At 37.2% G+C, this 15727-nt stretch overlaps 1 protein-coding gene across 1 annotated transcript in view; it reads left to right on the forward strand.

The window, feature by feature from the left end:
- The first annotated feature begins 10503 nt into the window (after positions 1 to 10503).
- The window catches only part of LOC135681660 (uncharacterized), a 45218-nt gene continuing 39994 nt past the window's right edge, over positions 10504 to 15727 (forward strand). The window contains exon 1 of the mRNA XM_089111888.1: positions 10504 to 13368. Coding sequence (XP_088968014.1) covers positions 10917 to 13368 — 2452 coding nt within the window. The 5' untranslated portion in view covers positions 10504 to 10916. The remainder of the gene's footprint in view (positions 13369 to 15727) is intronic.

A 15727-nucleotide genomic window follows, 5' to 3' on the forward strand; every position in this document is an offset into this window, starting at 1 on the left:
CTATCTATTAGTCTATTTGTAGACAAGTTACAAAGTATGGTTTGCTTTGTGAAAACCTGGGCGTAGCTGATATTGTTCTTCAGGGGGAGGGAGGGGCTCACGAGCCTTTGTTTCCAGTGATTTTTTCCGTCTTATTTGTTCCTAACAACAGTGTCCCCAAAAAAGTTCCTTCCTATTGTACGGATAACTGAAAGTATCTTTTTGTTCCAACTGAAATGAACAGACTAATGATTCTACAACAAGCCAAGGGTATTGACCAACTAATCCTTTGTTAACCTTTTGTTGTATTAATGGGCTCTATATAAATCACACGAACTTTTTCTTTATTGAAAGGAAGTGACTGGTTAGCATTGACTGTTATTAAGTTTATGTTACACACCCATGGAAAGTCGGTTTCTAATATCCGTTGTCCTTTATTGAATATCGATATTCGGAAGGCAACGATCAGCACATGACACGGGGGTTTAAAGCTACTTCAAAAAATACAATAAGCAGGATAATCGAGGTACCAGGAGCGCCTCTGCGGGGGCGTTGCGTAAGACAACACCTACCTCTATTGTCATCCAATGATCATTTTAAGAGGACTAGCTTAGGATGAGCCTCATTTCAAGGTAAAAATCACCCCGAATTCTATAAAATTCAATATTGTCGTCAAAGTTTAAACACGATTCTAACTGAAATAAAGTTTGAAAGCAGTCGAGTTTCTGACTGGAATTTTGGTTCACTGAATTTTGCAAATACCAAACTTGACAGCCATAGTTGGCTTCAAAAATGCTTTGCAAAGTGCCTTTTCTACTATTTATTTTATATTCGTAACGAATTTTGTCATACTGGCGCTCAAATGGCCTGTGATCGTCGCAATTACAACCAAAGATTACCAAATATTTTCAGGGATATAAGGTTGTCTTCTACGTTTTGAAGGATATGCATATAGTCTGTAGAAGATTGGTATGCTGTAGCTGAATGTATACTCAAAAAAGAACTCCAGAAACTAGCCTAAACAAATTAAGAATGAAAAGAGAAATAACGAAACAGAGAAGAGACAAGACACCTCACGCCTAAGATATTGCTAATGAGAGTATTTTCTCTACTTCACACTATATGAATGAATACGAAAAGCTACCCTTCCAAATATTTTCACCTTAAAACAATGTACATAAGGCTACAGTAATTTCTATCAACGGGTAAATAGAATCTGGATACGACGCCGCCACTAGTTGTACATTGATAACAAAAAGGGCCATTTAACTACACACAGTTCTAAATATGGCACCTCTGAAAAAGTGGCAAATTATCCAAAAGTTGTGTTGTATATGTCCCTAGGTCCCCCCTCCCCATCCCGGTTCTAACATCCTACACTGCGCAATCCGATGTATCGTTCGTGTGCTAGTGATATCATTTGGCCTTTCATCCACATAGAAATGAAGGCATTGTTCTTTCTTTATTAAGAATTACTCACGGCTATTCAACATGCGATAAATCGACGCAGTGTCACTAGAGAAAGAAACGGAATATCTTGCTGCTAGTTAGAGAAAGGTCCCTTGCAGCTCTTCCTTTAAGGGAGTAATCAAAGCATCTTTCCCGATGAATAATACGTATTTCTAAGCTTTGTTGTTCATAGTCTAAATATTTTCGTGTTTACAAACGTGCAACACATGAGAAACGCTAGGTGAATCAGCAGTAACTGGAATTATTTATGGGTGTTTATAGATTATGTAAAATTTGATACAGACGGTTCAATAAGTATTACATCGACCTTGTAGAGCCAAAAAGCGAACCATAGACGTTTCTAAAAATTGGGGCGTGGTAAAAAATATCATATCATTGCAACTTACCAAAATAGCATACTCAACACTTTGTTGGAAGCTAACTTCATGATTTTTTCCCTTGAGCAAAATTATTTTGCAAACATCCTATATAATGATATATTATTCAAACAATATACTATTCAATGTAAATAAACTACCTCGCAATGGCCTGGTTCCTCTATATCTCCAATGGTGCATAACAGGCTTGGCCAAGGGGGCAGTTACCCCCCAGAAATTTTGGAGGCTGGGGTTAATACTGTTTCATAATCTGCTTTTGAAGCAGGAGGGGCCACGCACCAGATTTGAAAGAGTAAAATTACACGCACCACTTTGTGTTTTAGCAAGTTTTTCAGATTTCATTACCTAACACAAAGGGAATGCAAAACCGTAACCTGTACAAGATTTAATAATTGATATGAATGATTCCATCTTATGCGAACCGACATAGCACTCTAAAATTACGAAAGAAAAGAGGGCTTTTCATCACAACCTAATACATCAATCAAGCAATGCAAAATAATAAAATGTCAACAAATTATAAAATGGCCAAAAATTATAAAATGCCAAATACAACTATCAAGCAAATGCATATACAATCTCTTACATTACTACTTATTTAATGAAAGGAATTGAAAGATTAGAGTGTTTGCAATCACACCCTCCCAGAAGATCAATATAAAACATAGTTTATGTAAGGTTTCAAATACTAAAAACAACACCTTGTTATGAGAGAGCATTGGAATCGTGCACCTTGTTAGAAACCTTTTTTATAATATTAGGAAAATAATAAAGATTTTATAGGATAGGGCCAAGAAAAAAGAAAAATTTTAAAATCTTTGCAGCAGTTAGAGAGCCCAATCTGCTAACAGATAAAGTGAAAAAAATTGGATGATAACGATGATATGATTGACGAAATCATTGAAACAGATTTTAAAATATTCATTCAAAAAGCGCATTAATCTAAAGCACAAAAAGCTACTGTACCAAGGTCATGACCCCATTCTGGGGTTTTCGGCTAGAAACAATTTCAACATTATTATCAGAATGCCTTGCTCTTTCATCATGTTGGGCCAAGACATGATGAGAATACTGGTTGCAAAATTTTCATCAATAATTTGAATACTACCTGGTGGCCTGTATCATACCGTCTTCTAAAATCTATTTCGATGATACTGGTACGTTTACAGTACCCAAAGTTAGCAACATGCCTGTTGCCTCTTTTGCAGCATAATGTTCTTTCGTAAACTCTGTTAAAAATAAGTATGAATATCACAATTATTAATTCTAATTTCCATTATAAATTAAAGGCACTTTGTCCCGTCAGTCAACCGTTCAGAGTTAACAGGAGGCCTTGCAGTGTGCTTTAAATCGATTCAACATTGAAGATTAGTCACTTGGCTCCGTAACAATAGATCTTTTGCATAGTCGAGTGCTTTTAAGGACTTTGGTAGGCAATTATTTTAACTTGTCTATCTTGTGTTACCCTTCGGCGAAACCCTAAACCATACGTGACTCTTTCCTGCAGTGACTTGGTATCCATTGTTACCGTAATTCCACGAACTAACCCATCCCTCGTTTAAGCCCCCTTGATTAACCCCCAACCGTGACAAAGCCAATTTTTACAATACATGGTTTCTGCTCGTGATAAATAACGTATTCAATGAAATATGAAACACCAAAGTAAACGAAACATTCCATAATGTTTCTGCCGTCGTCGGATCTAATTTGAGAATTTACGGAATAATCGTGATTGAACAGTATCTTTGTTACAAAATAACACTAAATGGTGTAAGTGTTCCTGTGGAGGGGGGATCGGGGGGCGCAGCCCCTCCTTAAAACCAGTATATGCTTCTAAAGGCGATTTTTTTATTTGGCAATTAGAATTAATATTTTATTATGTTATTGGTTTGCCATGAATAAACAATTTATATTAGCTTTTTAGAGTCGGTGAACAGTTTGAATGATTTTATATACACAACAGAGAGCTTCTAACACAAAAGGAAGTATATAGGGTGTGACCATCGGCGTGGTCTTGGGTGTGGCTTCTAGACGTTTTCCTTAGCACAGCCTCCCTTCCTTAGGACGCCCCCCCCCCTTGAATGATGTCAGGTTCCGACCTTTCAAGGTGCCGAACTAATATAACTCATTTGCAGGGGCGAACACTTGGTCAAATATTGAGGGGCAAGTCTATTGTCTTGATAAGATGATGTCACATTTTCATTTTGTTCTAGATAAAAAACCATTGTCCTAGAAAATATTTGGGACCACAGCCGCCTCGCCCTCAGGTGCCCGCCACTGGTCGATTGCATATAAAAAATCATTGCCATTTTATACTTTGTTGTTAGAATCAGTAGATCTTTAGAATCGATCTTTGGAAAAGGCTGTTAGTATACCGGAAGGTAACTGCATAATTTTACTGTTTGATTCATGCTCATACATATGGCTACATTAACCCTCCCCCTTTCAAAACCCATAGTTTCAAAACCTTTTTGTATTCAAAACCCTCCGCTAACATTAATATTCATCTCAGAAAACACGCTATTCGAGCAAAGCTTACAATCCGAAACCCTTTCTTTCTCCATTCTACAGAAGCTCTTTTTCTTCCCTTTATACCTAATCATTGAAATATCTCAAATCACACGATACACTAATTATGCATTCGGTTCCCTTCCGTAGAACTTAAACCTTGTTTTTTCCCTAATTCTATGGTCAGCTTGAACTGTTTAAAACTGTGGACCCCTGGAGATTAAAGAAAACAGGAAAACCCTTCCAGCGAGCAATTTAGCATTGCAAATGTACCCATTTGAATGTATTTGTAATATTCAATTTTAGGCACAGGATTAAAAGCGATTTTGGAAGATCTTGAGAAGCTTTCGTGGATATAAAACGGTGAAGCTAGGGATGCCAAGTACAACCTGTGGGATCAGCAAAATTCATGTTAGATTTGGAAGGTGCCCTGTGTAATCCAAGAAGAATTTACAGTTAAAACAATGTAAGTTCATTAATAATCACTATATTTAGCTGGTTCCCGTTCTGTATTATATTGTAAAAGCGCCCTCTGGTTGATTTATACGCTGGTAAGAATGTTGGGCCTCAAAAATACGTTCCCTGCCCACCAATCACGGCAGTAGCAAAACAAGGCACAAATGAGAGAAAGAGAGAGTTAGTTGAACTAGTCACTAGTCAAAACAGGATTATTACAAATCCTTTCACCCAAGTGACCATAACTATATTGAGCGTAAATATGATCTAAGAACGCAGATATGCGGTTTCACGACCCTGGCGGTTTTTCAAAAAGAGCTTATGAATCTTGGAAGATAAAGTTTTGTTTATGCGAGCAAATTGCTTAATAGGCATTTACGTTGACCTTAGAAACTCAGTTTTACAACTATTTCTAGACGCATGAGACCCCCTAACCATACCGTTAAAAGATGCTTTTGATACAGACCATGTTTAATGAATAGAAGAAAGGTTTGGCTGCGTTTTTGAATTCTCTCCTTTTCTTATGGTGAGCAATTATAACCCAGATTTTGCTTGCCACCCTTTCCTCTAGCCTAACTGGCTTCATTAGTTGGCCCTTGTAAATAGTTTATCGATTGTGCCAAGGTCATTTCACCTCTTTCTACTGGTAATTAATGCAGGGGCGGATCCAAAGAAAATTTGAAGGAGGGGCAGTTGGTAGTGGGGGCGCTGAAAAATTTTCAGAAAGTGATGACGAGTGTACGCTGTATTCACTTTGTAAGGACATTTTTCACAATAATTGTTGTATACTTTGAGGTTATCCTTGAAGTAAATTTGCCTATAAGTCTCAGAAACTTTTTCACCTGCTTCTCACTCTTCAAAAGGGGCGCAACATGTCCGAAAAAGGGGTGCTAGAGTTGCTTCAACAACTCAGTGAGGGAGAGGCAACTGCCCCTAGTTGCCCTCCCCCCCTTAAATCCGTCACTGAATTAATACCATGTTTGCCAGATATTCAGGGGAAATGGTAGCTTCCTGGGATGATATGGGTGTCACTTCTAATAAGGATCAAAAAGCAGTCTCGAACCAAATACCTTTGAAGCAGGAGACAAGACTTTTATCATTAGCTTAACCTATCACATTTACTTTCCCTTATCTGCCTACAACGGATAGAAATCACAACTGATCGCTAAATTTTTACATTAAAAGTGGGAAGTGATATTTCATCAATATGCTCTCTAGTAATCTAACACTAGCTGTGTTACCTATCGTTTCCTGAAATTTGCCGTTTTCCTACCCTCCAAGGTCCAATGTGTCAGTAGTTATGCAAGGCAAACGAGCAATTACTTGCTCTTTTTAGACTTTTAGATAATAATTGTTTATTACAAAAAATAATACCTTATAAATCAAGCTGGTTATTCAAGTAATGATGTGCCAAGTTCACTTATTTTTCTGCTGTACTCCTTACTTGTCTTTTTATCACCAAGACTGTTTTAGCCATGTATCTTATCTCCCAGGACTCAGAAAGAAACACTTTTAACCCTCTAATTTTCTCCTTTGGGTCTTATTAGTTGGGGTCGTTTTGATTGGTCTAACTCTAATTTGGGCCTTATTGCTCTAATTTGATGGTTCTTATTTGGGGGGAAATGGGCCTGATCAAAAATGTCGTGATCACTCTGCTTCACTCCGCTTAGCTGTGTTCCAGACCCCTAACTTGAAAGTAGAGGTCTACTTTCAAGTTAGGGGTCTGGAGCACAGGCTAGGAAATGCTTTGCTTATTTAGCTTTTTGTTTCCCGTTAAAGAGGTTATTAATCATGAATTAAACGCATTTTCATAAAAAATGGCAAGTCAGGGTGGTCATTTGTTCAAAAGGTAGGGCGAATGAAAGGTTTTTGCTTCAAAGGTTGACAATATTCGTGGGGTGGAGGGACACAATTCGAAGATTTACTGCAATCTCAGCCAAGATTTACATTATACACTTTGTCGGAAAGAGAGACTCGGATATTTCAATATGATTAACGATTTAAGTTTCAAATCAATCTTAAATTTGTTCCTCTTTAAAAATAATTTTTCATGGGGCTTGTAACATCTATAATTGAAAATTATGAATCTTATTTGGTTTTATAAGATTTTAAACAAACTTTGCTCGGAAAGTTTATGGACTGTGTTCCGACAAAGATATTCTATTGCACATTATAATCAGGCACCATGCCCTTTGGAACGCCGGAAACGCCCCTTGTAAAAATACTTGCTTTTTTCCACTTATTATTTTTAAACAGTCCGATTCAAAGAAGAAAACAATTACTATCAAAATAGATAAACATGATGAGACACCAAGAAAATGAACAAAAAGGGCTTCCAGTCTAGAAGAACTGCTAACTTTAAAAGGTGCGCTAGAGAAAACCTTCTAAATTTTTTCTAATCTATTATTGCACAAAAGTGGGTAGGGGGGACACATCCCTTGCTAGCCCAATAGCTACCAGGTGCTTGATTATAATACGAGGAATTATAGAGATCTATATATTCTCAAGCTAAACCTCAAATCCACTAAAATGGATTTCATTACTCGGGTATTAAGGCGTGGAATTAGACTCCAGTTAATAACAGAGAACTATTATTACTACGCCTGTTTAAAATACATCTTTATAGGCATTTGATAAGCCTTGATAGTTAATTTGAGCCCCTTTAATCTATTTAAATTAAGTTAGATTTAAAGTAGGCTCCAAAATCCATTTGGTCAAAAAGGTTTCTGGGATATCTCAAGGGTGTGATCTCTAGACGAAATTTGCGGTGAGAAGCCAAAAGTTCCAGATTTTAACGCTATTCGGACTGGGAGTTTGAGCTACTAAGACTTAATGGGGGATAGGGCTGATTCAGCACCCTCTCAAAAATCGCTGTTCCTTTCGTTATGTTGACAAAAATCAGATGTATCATTTTACTTAAAAAGATTTGTTGAATTTGATATGACGTCGTAATTATTTAATTCGTCGTAATTACAAGCGTTCACGAAAGATGTGAAAAATCATCCTTTTGTGTGTGACATCTATATCACTTCCTAAGATTGATTCTTGAAACAAAATTATGTTGATCATGCTAAAAAGTGTCTACGGCCTACGGCCATGATAAAAATACAGTGACAACCAGTATTATCTTTCTTTTACATAAAGACACGAAAACACTAAACAGCAATTAAAAAACAGCTGCAAAATGGTATTCAAGCAATCACATACTGATAATGCGATACCAGGGCCCACGCCCCCCCCCGGGGGGGGAGTGGCCATGGTCCCCCACCTTTTTGTGAAGCAGGTAATTTCAAAGCTACAATCAAAGGTGAAAGTAGCCTTGGCCCCCCCACTTCCATTAGCCTTGGCCCCCCACTTTCAAATTCGCGGCGTGGGCCCTGGATAAATGATAGAGCAGTAAAGGGGAACCATTGTTCGAGAATAATTCTTTAGGGGTTGATTACTGCTGTTCGGAAAAGTTTACTGCCCCTAAAAAAATTGAATTTTCGTCCTTATTGAAACACATTTAGAAGTGGAAATATATGTGGTGTCATTGTTGAGCCAGGGGATGTGAAAAGAATAAGAATAACTTTAAAGAATCATTGATATTTTCCCTTTATTGCCCTCTCAGTGAATTTGTTTTTGGAGATTACTTGGTTACAGATATTTATGAATTCTTCAATAATGTTGCAACAATAATGTTGTAATATAAGTTGCAACAACAAATGGAAATAATTCATGAATATCTTGTTGATTACTGTTTCTGATTTTGTGAAACTGGTGGTGGTTTAGTGTAAGAAAGCTGATTTCCAGACTAAATCTCCAAATTTCTGGGCAAATATCTAGGGCTTAGGTTCATATAAACAGAATGAAAATGTGGTAACAAAAAATGACACCCAATGAACCCCTACAAACCTTGCACTAATCATTGCTTTGTAAGTACCAAAGACAAAACAAACTACTTTGAATATCAAATATCAGCTTTTAATGGATTCATTTTAAAAACCACATCATTTGGTTTTTATTTGGCTCGAAAGAATCGTTTCATTATTTCTTTACGTCAATCGTCTGAATGTATTATTAGAAAAAACATAGAAACAGTTTATTAACTTGTTTTGCCATTCATTGTAACCGACTCATTCTAAATATTTGAAAGCCTTTTCAGAAGCAAATTAGACCAAAGATAAAGGTGCATCGAATGTGTTCCCAAGTTAATGCCCACCCTACCCCCGGCAGTCTATTATAAACACTTTCTCCATGAATGAAAACTTGTTCAGCTTTTGTCCAACAATGGAAAAGGCAATTCCCTGAAAACATTAACTTCCATTCTTCCATGTTACAGATCTAGCTTAATAGGTTATGAAGTTTAAAGGTCAACGAAATGTCTAATTATCTACAATGAATTTTATTTCTTTTTGGATTTATGTTACATTGTTATGACTGGGGAAGACATTAAATATTGCTTTCGGGCTTTGCCTCCTTTATATTGGTTTAAAAAACAGCATTTTGAATTATTAGAAAGTTCTGCAGCAAACATGATCTGTTTATAAAAAGATCGATCACAATTTTTTTAGAAACTGTAGTTCTGCCAAGTAGTCTTGTTATGTTCAGCTTTTTTGCATGCCTCGAGTGACCTCGTGGTTTTTGGATTGTCCAATCTTTCCAGCTGTATTTATAACCCACCTAAGTGCACATAATATAAATTCATAAGATGTCCGTGTGGTAAACGTCTCATGTATTTTTTCTAATTTTAACACAATGTTCTATTTTAGTGCTGAAACAAAATCTGTTAAAGCTTTTGCTCTCGCAATGACGATAATTTTGATAATGACGATGATTAAATCTCCAAATTTAAAATCAAGCATTGTACGATCGGAGAAATGAAACTTTTTTTACTAAGATCCAGTCAAATTTGGAATAACATCCCCTTTGAGGCTTCGAGGTAAGAAATGCAAGCGTACGAGATTTTCAGCAAAAAAGAATTTCAAAGGTTTTCTGATAAAACTACCAGGATTTCTATCATATGTGTACGAGATTTCCATGGAGTGATTTTCCCCTATATGAAGATGATGATGAAAATTTTATGATGAAACTTCATATAATGTCATTTAAAAAATGAAACTTTTTCTGCTAAAAGCACAAAGGTAGTTAAGTAAGGAATATAAATATTTCTTATGAACGCTGTAAAATTTTGAATAATGTCTTAACATCCCAATCGACATAAGAAATCCAAACAACATAGGAATCTTTAAAAAAGCAAACGAAGCCAATTTTAATCTCTCGCGCCAACAATAATGCACCCATTATGACAATGGTGATAATGGTTTGATTATGATGATGATTATGATCATAAAAGATGGCAAAGATTCGAGAAGGATTATTTCGGAATAAGCGATATTCATGGACTACCGGATAATCAGGCGAATTTGTTTACAAATTAAAACCAATGAAATCCCTAACATCCGGCCTGTTCTATAATTTCAACGTTATTATACGAGATTTTAGTTACTAGACACAGATAAAACCCTAATCATTTCGGCAAAATGAAAAAAAACAAAATTCGTTTTCATATTTGTTTATAAATAAATTATAAAGGAACAAAGCTGGAATCTTTTCATGGTTGCTGCACTCTTCAAAGAGGAGATAAATTGTTGCCATTCACGTGCCTAAATTCCCTCGAGTGTGTTACCCCCTGGTAAGAGGAAACAATCTTCGAAAGCAAAGAAATGACGCCCCCTTCGATTGAAAGTGAGCAGCGGCCTGTTTTATAAAAATAGGTTGTAAAATATTTCTAAATTAATGGGTATGCAAAGAGGATGGTCGACAAACAATTGTTGCTGAGCTGAGCAATTGCCAAGCGTGTAAGCCTGTCATAAGTACAAAACCACAGAAACATCAAGGCTAATGTTATTTGTTAAAGGGATCTCGATGCAAGGACCTTTATAGCGAGCGAACGAAAGGCAGAAAAGTATATTGATCGCATTAGGTGCGCAATTGGAGCGCATCAAAGATGTCAATGTTGGATTTTACAATGAAATTGAATGGAATCAATGGCTTACGGAGGTAACGAATAATACAGATAGGATACCCAGCTTTGATCGTATTGGTGCTCTCTATCCAGGGTGCCGTTTCATTAGTGAAAAGCAAATGTCGTCACAAGAAAACATCGATATTGAGTATTTGCCTTTATCTAATGAAAACAGCAAACATTCTATGAATGATCGGACAGATTTAAGTCTGGATTTGAAATATACTTCAGGAAACAAACAGAGAAAATCGCTAAGTCGAGACAATCCAAATAGTAATACCTTAGATTTGAGGATAACAAAGGATCAAAACACTGCACCCGAAATCGAAGAAAATAAATCAAAAATACCGCGGCAGCTTCGAAAAACTATCAGTTCTGGAGGCATTAACCCAGTTTCGTCTTCAAAAGTCGTACTGAGACGCTGGACGTCAGTAATACAGGACGAAGAGAAGTCACTTAAAAGGCATTCAGCTTCGTCTATCCTCGAGAGAAGCAAAGAAGAAAAGGTCGTATTTAGGCCCGTCTCTAGTATCTTGGTTAGCACACCATGGGCGAAGTATTTCAAGGGAAATTCTTCCAAGGAGGCTAGAGAGCCAGAGGAAAAGGCTGATGAGAAGGAGAAAAGTGACGAAAAGGTTCAGACAAGGAGAGCACAATTCGCTAGCTCGGACAGCTGTTTGGCTGAAAAATTTGAACAGTCAAGGGAACCGAGAACTGGAAACGTCGTTGGAAAGGGTGGCTGGCACTCAACCGTTGGGAAATCAGAAATACAACAAAATTTGTTTAACCTTAGTGATCAGTCTAGTAGCAGCATTGGATTTTATGCCAATAAGAACGAAAAAAACGGGGAAATTGATGTAAGCAGTTTACCTAGGGCAAAACAATTTAACGGTGACATTTGTTTGGAAGAAAAGGCTAATTACGTTTTGTATAACGGAACCGCTACACCACAGGTGAAAGATAATTATTTTCAAACAACCAAACTTCCCTCAAAGCAAAATACCCAGGAAGTAAGTAAAGTAATCGAGACAGGAAACGAAAACGATTCACCCGGTAATACTGCAGAGGAAGGAGAAATGTCATTGTCCTCGGGTTCGTACTTCTATAAATCAAAATATTCTTCTGACTTTGCAGCCAACGAGCCTTCATACAGACGAGGGAATTCGAGTTCATATGGTAGACGCACTGGAATTTCGGTGGACAGGTCTTATCCTAGCACCAGGGCAGCTGACCTTACATATACATCTGCTTTCAAAATAAGTCGTGCAGCAAATATCGAAAAAAGTGGAAAAGAAACTGTTGCAGAAGTCGAGGCATTTATTTCTGCGTACAAAAGTCGAAGGGAGCGCAGTTTCGAGTATGGAGAAACAGGATATCAGAGTAATTTTTCAAGAAGGAGTGAAAGGAAATCCAGTTTGGAAAAGGCACCGCCAACATACCAAAGTCACGCAACCCGCAGCTTGACATCAAGCTACAATCCCACTTATTTGTCAAATACACCCCCTGCAAGCAGCATCTTAGATGGGGCCAAGCAACGCCAAAGTTACCTGACAAGTGCAGAAAGGGACAAGTCAGCACGCTACCTTGCCAAATCTAATAGAAGTAAGAGTTTTGATACAGATTCTGTTCCATATTCATCTTTTACCAGAACTGGAAGTGGTGGTAGATACCCAAGGAGAACAATTTCGTCAACAAATTCCTCTGTTGGTTCGAGTACATCATCTTCAAGGGGCTATAGTCCCCCTGAAAATGAACTGGACGATTCACCTTTTTATCCAGGCAAGCCTTCTACTCCACGCCAAATAAGCGGGTCAATCTTGTCGTCTGATATTCTTACTCCTAGTGAAAAAGCATTTTTCTCTGGTTCTAGCCTTTCGCATATTTCAAGTACAAATTCAAATGGAAGTTATCGAAAAAGTTTTGATTTCAGCACATCTGATTCATCTAGTTATCGTAGAAATAGTATTGGTCATTCCAACTTGAAAGCTTCTGGAGACCTAAAAAGTGATTCCAAGACCAAAAGACCTTTATCTTTAGCTAGCAGTGATAGGAGATTCTCTGTCCCATGTGGAGATGCTTTGAAAAGAAAGAGTGCAATTCTTGGTGAGCAAAATGATTCATCTTCTCGATCTCGAATCATGGGAGGAATACTGTCGAGATTTTTCGCAGAAGAGTTGCCAGAAAAAGTTGAAGAAACACCAGGTGCTGAGACAAAAACAGATCAGGATACAACTGGCAAACCATTTTCAACTAGTTGTCATTCGCAGGAGAATGTTGACTCAAATGTACAGTCTAATCATTCTGGTAGAGATGTATCGCACCAGACACAGGTGGCATGTTCTGAGAAAAATTTTCAGCAGTCACAACATAGTGGGGATTCCCAGACTGTTGTCCAGTCATCACCCTCGCCGGAGAGGCCGGAAGACCGTAACCAGACTCCGTCATCCAAAAACAGGCAGTTGGTGAGAGTGAAGTCAACTTATGTCGATGAAGTAGAACCAGCAAGCATGGGTAAAGATAAACCATCACACAAATCCAAGGGGAAGCCAGTTGATGGGGCTGAAAAACAAGGTAAATTTTCTTTACAAGTTATTTCAGTGTTTATTGCCAGTTTAATTACAAATTGAGATTGCCGCTTTCAACACTTTCCTCCCCAAACCAAGTTCTTACATAGCGTTTAATCCTACTAATAAAATTGCTGACAGACAACTCAACATTACTTAAAACATAAACTGTACATGAGTGGTGACAAGTGCAGTATAAATTGTAAGAATTTGTTTTAGGCAACGCCAGGCCATTTTATTGCCATCTTCCCGTGATTTCCCTGGACGCCATGGCCGTGATCCTTCGGGATTTACTTCTGTCGTTCGAAAAAAGCGCGTTTCGAAAAGCCTTTGTTTCCATTATTTAATCGCAAGACCTTATCTCCAATGAGGCTAGTCAACTAGCAGGTGCTTGACGAGGAATGATCATACTTTGACCGAAAGACATTTGAATCTAGTCTTGTTGTTTTTCAACATAACGGGCGGTTTGTTATTTTAAATCCTGGAGCATGATTCGAAAGCGACAAATCGCCTGAAACGCATCACACACATTGCTCTAATTTTTGTTAGAATCAACACGAAAATTGCAAATTCAATAATATGTAAGTACGGCTGAATTGCCTACACTCTACTTTTAAGTATTATCAACTTTAAAACTTCAGGTACTTGCTGAAAGTAAAACGCCCGAGATTGTCAGTTTGGTTGATTATTAAAATCTTCTTTCTGACCTGCGTTATCCGTAAATCTTGCCAACAAAATGATGATTTAGATTTCAGAAAAGACCCAGATTTTCGTAGTAAACAAACTTTTAGTTTGTTTAGCAACTAATAACAGCACGTTACAAAGGATGCGATCAGGTAAAAGTGTCATGGATACGAAAAGCGAATTACGAACCACACTTATGATATAAGCCTCTTTAATTATGAATTTAATTTAATAAGAACAGGAAGATCATTTGTCTTCTAAGAGGGCTGTAGTTTCTTTAGCTGGTGTTTGCAGAATATATTCTCCCTGCTAATGTCTAGGACAAAGGCGTTTATGAAGTGGTGTACCCATATGACAGTTGAATTTTTCTTTTCCATGTAATATGACCTAAGAATTCAGCCGTGTATTTGCATATAATTTAATTTGTAATAGATATGTCACTTTTAAGCCCTTCATGAGCCATCAAAAGTGTCTCTAATCTTTATTTATATACAGACTCTCCTTTTTGAGTCTTGGAGTCTTTACTATGGTGTGCTAAGGGCTTAGTGGTTCCTATTCCGAGCACCAGAAAAGATGTGTCGTAACTAGTCAGATTGATGCTTGTTCTGGTTGCATTAAAGATCTTCAGAGTAGCTTCTTTGAATCAGCTAGATTTACATCACCCTTAAAAAAGGATTTTTCAGAAGTCCAGTTTAATTTCTATTTAGCCTTTAACACAACAGCTGTGTACATTTTAATCAATATAGATAATTTTATCATTTAGAGTACCCTTTGCAGTTTTGTGTCCCTGAAGCTTACAGCCAAAGTTTTTCAAGCTTGCTTTTAACAAAAATATCTTAGATTTCCATTTCAAATTGTTTCTTGCTTTCAGCAGACAAAATATTTTCTATGAAGGTCAGTGTTGTAGAAGCCAGAGGGCATGTGCCCATCTTTTTGTTTCTAAACTTGATGTCTGATCAGGGGGTATGTGCCCATTCCTCTCAAGTTTAAAACTGTCTGTGGTCTTTCTTTCAATCATGTTCTCTTTTCATCTAATACATCTAATACAATACAGACTTTCATAACAAAAAAGCTAAAGTAAAAAATAATTTATTAGCCAAACACAGAGGCCCCTGGGACAAAAGAATCTGCCTCGTAAAATTCAAGGTCTTCTACTTGAGTTTTTCTGCATTGAACTTTCCTTATATCAGCAAGTCTAAGCAAAATGCTGAAACTGTACAATAAAACATCACTTCTTGCAGTCATCAAAGCACAACACTTGCTGAGCAACCACTTCTTCATTTCTTGTGGGTGCAGCAACACACAGCTAAGAAGATAGAGCTATCTCTAGAGGACCTGTCTTTTAGTTTTAAGTTTTATGTTGTATTTGTTGATGGCTGTTATCTCATGCCTGTATGAAAAAGAGTCATTGACTGCAGGCACCTAATCCTTTGTACTTTGAGCAATGTGATAGTTGATACTATCTACCACTTTCTTGTACAATCCTGATCATGGGTCAGCCTGTATTATTAAATGCTTTTTATGGCTTTTCCATCTAATCCTTTGATCTTTTTTAATTAATTTTTTTACTTTTAGGATCTTCTTCATTATTCAGATATATACCTGGCCACAAAAGCTTTATTCTTAGGTTGATTTTTTGTTTGATTTTCCATGTAATTACCTTTGGTTAAAAAACCTGGAAT

This window comes from Rhopilema esculentum, chromosome 12 (assembly GCF_057945365.1).
Source record: "Rhopilema esculentum isolate cy_ngs chromosome 12, ASM5794536v1, whole genome shotgun sequence".
NCBI classification, from domain to species: Eukaryota; Metazoa; Cnidaria; class Scyphozoa; order Rhizostomeae; family Rhizostomatidae; genus Rhopilema; species Rhopilema esculentum.